Raw genomic sequence first — 9,852 nt, 5'->3', positions numbered from 1 at the left:
TCATTTGTTGATAGGTTGTAATTCTCAGCCAGGATTGGTACAATCATCCACAAGTTAGAGACCAGCCATACTTATATACAAACCGTACTTTGTCCGACCCCACAATGCAATATCACTATGGTACAAGGCGAATGTTTCCAGCCCAAGGTTATGTTCAGAGTCGTCGCTGCACAGCAAATTTGTACATTTTGTTAATTTTATTAATTTATTACTTTTTGAAGAATATTTCAAGTAAGTTAGCTTTTATCCAATTGTACAAATCATTGACACATGTAGTCATCAGTTATGGGGGAAGGATTAACTTATTTGTTTGATAAACAGCTACATATATTTGTATAAATGATCGTGTATTTCTTTCGATTTGACATCTGTATTATTTTTCTTTTTTTTTCAGTTTAAAGTATTGTCCGAGTGTACATATTTATACATATTACACGTCTATTTATTCAGTTGATATGGTATAGGTACCGTATTCGACATAATAAGCACCCAGGGCGCTCTCAAAATTAGAAAGAGGGGGCTCTTATTAGAATATTATTTTGGTAAAAAAAAACAGAGTTGAAAGATTAATTTCATGGTTTATGCTGACAGCCTGAAATGTTTATGTACGACAGATATATTTTTCTAGAATGTAATTGCCCATATTTAAGGGTGCATATAACACACAAGTGCGTATTGTACACGAATAAACAAGTCTTGTGAACATTGATCAATCGGAAGGATTGCTAATTGGGATTGTTCACTAGCCAATATATTAGCAAATACCGCCGTGGGCGCTTATCAGAGCGGGGCGCTTGTTACGTGGAATACGGTATGTGGTAATATATGTGGTACTTAACTGTTGATTCATATAAACAAAGAGATGCATCTGGGTTTCTGAACAACTAAGTGCCAGGTAAATTAGAAAATTTTAAAATTTGTGTTCAAAATTTGGATTATTTTAAGTTCATAGTTTCTTAAATTTAGAGGTATTTTAACATTGTATTTTGAGATTGCATTCAATTCAATAATATAAAACTTAGCTTTAAAACCTCTTCCTGTTTATTGATCCTGTTATCAGTGAAGTACAGATTATCCTACAAAGCCATAAAGTATGTTATTAGTTATATATTGACATGAATTGGGAAATGGTGAATTCCGATTTCGGATTATTTATTTGACGACATTTGCTGCTGACTTGGGGCCTAACATCAATCTCTGAGCAGGTCTAGATAAATTCCTGATATACATGTGTATATGATTTCAACGTACAGTCTGTATTGACGTGTGGCCCACCTTTGTGGAAACAAGCAGAGCTGCATAGGCAAGGTGGCATTAGTCACAGTCATATTTTATCATAGGATTCAAACTCGCAATAACTGGTCACACTAAACAAACAATGTGTAGTTTTAGAAGAAGCAGGTTTCAGCGTGTAGGTTTAGACAAGATTTAGGGTGCAGACAAAGGCATTAAGTCTTATCTCTGCAACGTCTTGTGTCATTGTAGAGTAGATGCATCATAATATCGATGCATCCTAGTGTCGATGCATCCTAGTGTCGATGCGTTATAGGGTCAATGCGTCATAGCGTCAATACCTTATAGTATTGATGCATCATGGTATTGATGCATCTTAGTATCGATGCATCATAGTATCGAAGCATCATGGTATTGATGCATCATGGTATCGAAGCATCATGGTATTGATGCTTTATAGTATCAATGAATCATGATACTTTTTTCCACAATCAGGATCTTTTTCTACTTTCATAGATGAAAATAAATATTAAAAGCTACAGTGTATCCAACGTCAGACAGTGGGGTCAAGCCTGTCTCTTTGTGTTGGTTGTCTTAGTTCATCATAGCATGAAGGAATCATGATACTTTTGTCCACAATCAGGATCATTTTTTTAACTTTTATTGATAGAAATATGTGAAATAATAAATGCTCATCCAAAATGTCAAAGTACAAGTTGATATACCTCATTTTTGTTGTCAAAAATAAGGAAAAAACTGAATTAATACAAGACTAACTCAATCTGAGTTAGTTTAAATGAGTCTTCTCAGACAGAGGCATCAGGCCAGATAGAGCCTCCAAACTCAGCAATCTCATAAACATCAGATCTTTGTTCTCTCTGATGCTGAACAAGATCTGAGGACATCCTATTAAGGGTCATTCAGAACGACCTTTCACGAACTTTGACTGACCAATGAAACATACTAACATGAAGTCGATATTCATCACTAAGCAAGTAGCTTTTTCAAGCCATACGCACTTGTTTCAAACTGGCGTCAAATACTCGATTAAAAATTGAAAACTGACCAAAAGAACATTCTGGAATGTCTTATACCAGGGTAGATGGCCCGGATTGAATGGATGACTTCCCTTGGGTAATGCAAGGTCTTTTCCGTTCAAATGTTTATCCCATTGCGATATTGGCAAATCAAAATACTTTGAGGGAAGGGATGTTTTGGTGGTGGCCTGTGACCCAGATCTATTGACCAGTAAGTAGCAAAGAAAAGCTGTCATCGAAGTTGGTCATGACCCATCCAAAGTAAGACATTGATTTATCTAGGATTTTCAACACAGTTCCAAGGCAGGCAAATTGGGGTGGATGGGAATGTTTTGTCCCAAATGTGGGGCTTTTTTCACAGATCTGTTTTAGAATTGCATTTATTTCAGTAGTGTTGGTCAAGTTATCACTGGAGTATTAGTCGCCTCTGCAAAACTAAAACGTTCTTATATTATGATAACCTGATTAGAAACTTCCCATTGGGGAGTGTTTTCTGATATTTGTGGCTGATGCCAGGCCAAATATGGATTCTGAGAATGCCTAGATTAGTCCCTGTGAGTCTCTGTTTGATTGGCAGTCACTGTTACACCTGTCTCTTAACTTTAGAGATGTCTTCGTATACAATACCAGTCATGAGTTATTGATCCAGCAGAATGTATTCCCATTTTCCACTTGTGTGATTCAGTGCATGTTAGGTTGGCAAGTGGGTTTCTGTTGATAATTCTGTGACCAACTGGATCTGCTGTGTTCCTCAGTGTGTGTTCACTTTGACGGATATTTCAACGATTTCTGAATCGCATTCATGAAGTAATATCGCAGGTAGACTCAGAAAGGCCAGACCTTTTTGGGGGGGTTACCGAGTTTTGACACAAAACTCTGTCAGTAGGTTTAAAAAATGTAAATTTCAGTTTAAAACTTCTTTTTTTCTTCTTGGATTCGTCCTAATTCGTTGTGTTCTGAACTTTGAAGATAAATTTTGTCACGCTGTAATTCTAGTACTTTCAATGATGTGTTTATTTTCATAGCAAAAGTAAATGAGTTCTTATGATGTTACTGATTTCTGGTTGGTGGGAAATGTTTTTTGCTATTCTTTTCTTCTTTTTGTCAATTTTCAGTTTTTGGGAGTTGGCTGATTCGTAAACTGGGTATTAAAAAAGGCCTGGCCTCGTTTGAATTTATATGAGTTATGGTTATTCAATGTTTGAAACACTGGTCTTGTCTCTAGTTTATCTTCTTATCCCTTTTCTGTTTGTCGGTAACAACAAGCAGTTTTGTACAGAGAATTTTAAAATGGTATACCTTTTTGCATTGTTGTGTTGATTTCTTGTTAAATTGCATTTACTGTTGCAAACTTATGTCTTTTCCTTTACATTGTATCACATCAAATTTCTTTCCTAAACTTGGCGGTGGGAATATAGGTGACCTCTTGGTCAGAACAGTCAGTCTCTGGCCACTTGTTCAGTAAGGTACTATCATGGTTTCCATTGGTTGGTCTGAAGTGACTGAAGTGTCTGATGGCCAATTGGTCTGAACAGGACTGTCTGATGGCCAGTTGGTCTGAACAGTACTGTCTGATGACCAGTTGGTCTGAACAGTACTGTCTGATGGCCAGCTGGTCTGAACAAGACTGTCTGATGGCCAGTTGGTCTGAACAGTACTGTCTGATGGCCAGTTGGTCTGAACAGGACTGTCTGGTGACCAGTTGGTCTGAACAGTACTGTCTGATGGCCAGTTGGTCTGAACAGTACTGTCTGATGACCAGTTGGTCTGAACAGTACTGTCTGATGACCAGTTGGTCTGAACAGTACTGTCTGATGGCCAGTTGGTCTGAACAGTACTGTCTGGTGACCAGTTGGTCTGAACAGTACCCTCTGATGGCCAGTTGGTCTGAACAGTACTGTCTGATGACCAGTTGGTCTGAACAGTACTGTCTGATGACCAGTTGGTCTGAACAGTACTGTCTGATGGCCAGCTGGTCTGAACAGGACTGTCTGATGACCAGTTGGTCTGAACAGGACTGTCTGGTGACCAGTTGGTCTGAACAGTACTGTCTGATGACCAGTTGGTCTGAACAGTACTGTCTGATGACCAGTTGGTCTGAACAGCCAGTTAGGTTGGTCTTGATGCTGCATGGCTGCTGATATACACCAATATTGATGAATGATTGTAAACATTATAAATATCAACTCATTTCAAAGGGTGCTGATTACATCGTTATTTTCTGCATAGTGCTGCCAGGTGTTGACTTGTTTTACTTCTGCATCTGTACTCAACACACTGCCATGCTTGCTGCTGCTGAAACACTGGTCTTGTCTCTAGTTTATCTTCTTATCCCTTTTTTGTTTGTCGGTAACAGCAAGCAGGTTTGTACAGAGAATTTTAAAATGGTATACCTTTTTGCATTGTTGTGAGTTGATTCCTTGTTAAATTGCATTTACTGTTGCAAACTTATGTCTTTTCCTTTACATTGTATCACATCAAATTTCTTTCCTAAACTTGGCGGTGGGAATATAGGTGACCTCTTGGTCAGAACAGTCAGTCTCTGGCCACTTGTTCAGTAAGGTACTATCATGGTTTCCATTGGTTGGTCTGAAGTGACTGAAGTGTCTGATGGCCAATTGGTCTGAACAGGACTGTCTGATGGCCAGTTGGTCTGAACAGTACTGTCTGATGACCAGTTGGTCTGAACAGTACTGTCTGATGGCCAGCTGGTCTGAACAAGACTGTCTGATGGCCAGTTGGTCTGAACAGTACTGTCTGATGGCCAGTTGGTCTGAACAGGACTGTCTGGTGACCAGTTGGTCTGAACAGTACTGTCTGATGGCCAGTTGGTCTGAACAGTACTGTCTGATGACCAGTTGGTCTGAACAGTACTGTCTGATGACCAGTTGGTCTGAACAGTACTGTCTGATGGCCAGTTGGTCTGAACAGTACTGTCTGGTGACCAGTTGGTCTGAACAGTACCCTCTGATGGCCAGTTGGTCTGAACAGTACTGTCTGATGACCAGTTGGTCTGAACAGTACTGTCTGATGACCAGTTGGTCTGAACAGTACTGTCTGATGGCCAGCTGGTCTGAACAGGACTGTCTGATGACCAGTTGGTCTGAACAGGACTGTCTGGTGACCAGTTGGTCTGAACAGTACTGTCTGATGACCAGTTGGTCTGAACAGTACTGTCTGATGACCAGTTGGTCTAAACAGCAAGTTAGGTTGGTCTTGATGCTGCATGGCTGCTGATATACACCAACATTGATGAATGATTGTAAACATTATAAATATCAACTCATTTCAAAGGGTGCTGATTACATCGTTATTTTCTGCATAGTGCTGCCAGGTGTTGACTTGTTTTACTTCTGCATCTGTACTCAACACACTGCCACGCTTGCTGCTGCTACTACTACTACTGCAGCTTCCCCTGCGCGCTTCTGGAGTGAATGTTTGTGAGAAAGGATGTTGGTGGCCGCAACAAATGTAGAAATATAACATGTATTAAGCAGTGGTAGAAACATTTTGTCCACTGGTTCTTATAATGATAAATATAGCAAAACCTTAAAAATGGCAAATTTCCACAAGTCCTTGTGATACCTTAACTTTTGGGCAGTTTGGCCAGGACTACAGGCCAAGTGCTGGGTAACTCGGGTAGGGTTATATAGATTTGGGTACCAAGGTAGTAAATGTGGACATGCCCCAGCCTAACATGTCTCACAGGCTGATCCAGAGATGGGGTCCAGGGACCTGTTCCACAAAGCGATCTTAGCGCTACGACTGTCATAAGTCAGTCTTAAAGAATGGGAGTTACGACAGACTTAGCGCTAAGATCGCTTTGTGGAGCGGGGCACAGAGGCCCCAGAAACTGCCCTCCTTTTGAAACCCAAATGTAGTGTGTTGTAGGCAGTAAAATTATCCGTGAGAGGACTTTGATATTTTGGACCCCTCTCTTTTAAAAACACCAGATCAACATGATATGAACATTTTTACATTATCCACTCTGCCTCCACAGATACAATCAACCATTAGGTTCTGACTTTATTTTTCTGCAAGTGTTCAATAAGCATGAAATTAGAGCTTGTAGACACTTTAGATTTTACACAAACCTATTGTCAACACAATGGCCAAATTTATAATATTTTTCTCTGATTTCTGAGTCAGTCTTCCAATAGAAGTAGTTACATGCATCTCAGTACAACAAGCCCTGCCCAAAACCGACTTTGTAATCTTGATTTACATCAAGACAATCTTTCAGTGTGAATTTATGACGGCAGCTTTTTAAAGTGAGATATCTATGCTGAATAGTTCATGTGTCAGACGGCCATTGTTTACTCTGTATCCCTATCTTGAATCCATTTTAAATGTATGTTGAGAATTCATGTGTAGTTTATTCCCCAAGAGAGAAGAAAGATGGAAACATGTAAAGGATCAAGAGTTTTTGCACAGATTTTTCTTCATCTGATTGATTGCAGTGTAAAAGGGCAGCCTTTCAGATCATGGGTTATCTCCCCTTGTTGTTAAGGTTACCATTCCTATATATACACCAGTGTTCAAAACTCATCCAAAAATGGGTCCTCTAGACAAAAAACAGATTTGGATGCTGCAGTGAGCTAAACAGTGACTTCCCTTTGTCATGCCAGGATCTGCTGATCATGGGCTTGAATGCTCGAAGCATCCTGATTATGATATGTCAGCAGCATACCCGTTCCCATGGGGCTCCCTGATATGGGTAATGTCTATGACTTGCATCACTTTGGACTTTCCTCCCACATTGAGCTGTTGTACTGTGATATAACTGAAATACTTTTCAAATCAGCATTAAACACAACTCACTCACTGCCATGTTTGCCCCGAGAAGATCCGAATTAGAATAGGTCTTCAGCAACCCATGCTTCCCGTAAGAGGCAACTATGCTTGTCTTAAAGAGGCGACTAATAGGGTGGACAGGCTTGCTGACTTGGTTGATACATGTCATCGTATCCCAATTGCGTGGATCGATGCTCATGACGTCAATCACTGGATTGGCAGTTGTGCAGCTGATGGGTATCTTTCAATCTAACGTCCATTGGAAACTTCATTGATGAGACGATGGTTCACTCTGGTTGATTCTATATTAACACTTCACTGTTATTTTACAACAAGAAGCATGCACATTGAACTCATTTTGTTTCTACTAAATAACCATATGTTCCTTTTGTTTATGGGGCGGTCGGGTAGCCTAGTGGTTAAAGCGTTCGCTCATCATGCCAAAGACTGGGTTCGATTCCTGACATGGGTACAATGTGTGGAGCCCATTTCTGGTGTCCCTCGTCGTGATATTGCTGGAATGTTGCTAAAAGCAGCATAAAACCACTCACTCCTTTTGTTTATTCCTTCAGTATATTTCAGGGATGCAGTTTATGAGAGACAACATCTAACCCTGTGGTATAGTCAACTGTGTGATAGTGAACCAGAGTGTTTTCACAGCTTCTCATCCACGATTATCCAGTGGATTATGTCTCCATTCTATTTTGACCCATTCAGACACAGCACTAAAAATAAGATCCAATCAAATTACACTTTTTTCTTGTGATTGACCTAGCGATATGACACAGGTACCTGGCACGTCCTATTGTGTATATCAAATACATCTAGGAATGATTAGGGTCATGGGGGCCAAGTCGGCTAAGGCGTCACCATCCTCTGTGCAGAGTTGCGTCCCTTGGACACGCCAGGAACCTTTGAATGTGGGTTCGAAACCTGGTTCGCCCCAATTATGCTTCTAGGTTTGTCAGCACCATACCCATGCTCGTGGGTTTCACCGAAGTGGTAAACGTCTGAGACCTGCATCACTTCAGGCTTTCCTCCCACATTAAGCTGACATGCCGGGATATAACTGGAATAATGTTAAAAGCAGTGTTAAACCCTAAGGAATATTAGTTTTGTTGTGGGCAATTGTGCAGAATGGATCCTTGAACACTGTGCGGTATCTCCACAGACTCAAGTGCCTTATATGACTGGCCTGTGAAGCAGTAGTAAGCGCTAAGATGTGAGATTTGTATCACTACTGACAGCTACAACATACCATATTGGCCGTAATAAGTGCCCAGGGCACATGGGGGTGCCTATTTAATCCATACACAAAGACTTTAATTGTTTTATAAAATCAAGTGGCAGTGAATCAAACTTAGTTCAAATGTCCATGAAACTGAAACTTTTTGTACTAAATTGTTACTAGGCAATTACTGTATTCAACGTAATAAGCGCTCCGCTCTTTAAACACCCACGGCGATATTTGCTAATATATTGGCAAGTGAACAATCCCAATTAGCACCCCTTCCGATTGATTAGTGTACACAAGACTTAAATTTATTTGTGTGTAATACCCTTTCATGTGTTATTTGCATCCTTAATTATGGGCAATTATATTATATATGGAAAAATATATCTGTCGTATATAAACATTTCAGGCTGTCAGCATAAACCACGAAGTTAACGATCTTTCAAATCTGTTTTTGTTTTTTTTCACCAAAATATTTTTCTAATAAGAGCCCCATATTTTTTATTTTGAGAGTGGCCAGGGCGCTTATTATGTTTGATTACGGTATGTATCCGTTCTGCACTGCTGTTGTCTGTTAAAACGTCTGTACTATACACAATATAGTATGGGCTGTCATATAAAGGTTCAGTCTTAGTATTACCGTTTATAAAGATTACTTTCAGATTGGTCTAGATGTTTGTCAGGTGCTTGTTTGAGGAGGGTGTTTAATACGGCGAATACAGTAGATATAGTCTCGATCGCAATTATTATTCAGGGATTTAGTTAAATATGTCCACAGGAGCCAGTGTTAGAAAAAGTTCCACAAGATAATTCATGTGTACTGCAATTCCCATTTTTAGGTGGACATTTCATCAAGAGAAAAGGAAAATGACACCAAATATTTTAATCAGGCCATATCAAATTAATTTTCTTGTTTTACTCACAGATCTACACAAAATTATGCAGAAATAAGACATACATTTTGTGTTTGAAAACATGATTTTCTAAAAGTTTTTCGTTGTTTGTACTTTACTTAATATTTTTGTTTCAAGAAACTTTATAGAAGAAGAAATTAGTTGATGTGGCCTGAAGACATTTGGACAAGTTTTGGTGTTGATGATCAGAGAAGATGAGGATGCAGCTGTTTCACCAGTGATGGTATTTTATGGTACACAGACTGAAAGTTTCTTGTGGTTCCATATATCATGTTGACAACCTAGCCCGTCTCAATGAGACTAAATCTCCATATTCAGAGAACCCCATTATTTTTACTTTTCATCAAACTGCAGATGCTCTTCATGCTTCAGCCATAAGTTGGTTGTGTTTGTTTTTTTGTGAAGTGAAAGATTTTGCTGTTAAGGATTTCTTCTTGAAAACATAAATACGGTGAATTTTCAGCATTCGTCACCACTCGCCCCTTTCTGGAACCTGCAAGAAGACTCGTACCCCTATCGATGAATGTTATGTGCGTATGATTTCAAGTTCTTTGTCAAAGAATCCCTCAGAAACAATTTTTGATTTAACATATGTCTTACATCTAAAATTACACCAAAACACTGTTATATTTGGTCAATC

At 39.4% G+C, this 9,852-nt stretch overlaps 1 protein-coding gene across 1 annotated transcript; it reads right to left on the bottom strand.

The window, feature by feature from the left end:
• Positions 1-3,728: 3,728 nt before the first annotated feature.
• On the bottom strand, positions 3,729-7,101 carry LOC139445442 (clumping factor A-like). Its single transcript, XM_071226589.1, has 3 exons — positions 7,096-7,101; positions 4,837-5,463; positions 3,729-4,367 (listed from the first exon to the last, which is right to left on the bottom strand). Exons 1-3 carry the CDS (start codon positions 7,099-7,101, stop codon positions 3,729-3,731), a joined length of 1,272 nt encoding a protein of 423 aa, XP_071082690.1.
• Positions 7,102-9,852: the final 2,751 nt, after the last annotated feature.

This window comes from Haliotis cracherodii, unplaced genomic scaffold (assembly GCF_022045235.1).
Source record: "Haliotis cracherodii isolate W230 unplaced genomic scaffold, xgHalCrac1.p SCAF_6, whole genome shotgun sequence".
In the NCBI taxonomy this organism is placed as follows: Eukaryota; Metazoa; Mollusca; class Gastropoda; order Lepetellida; family Haliotidae; genus Haliotis; species Haliotis cracherodii.
Note: the sequence above shows the minus strand (reverse complement) of the source record. Positions and strands in the feature narration are given on the sequence as shown.

Bases quoted from the DNA above. Each gene is read 5' to 3' on its own strand.
- LOC139445442 (XM_071226589.1), bottom strand. The intron at 4,368-4,836 runs GTACCTTACTGA...CTGGCTGTTCAG, and splicing joins AACCAATGGAAACCATGATA to ACCAACTGGTCATCAGACAG.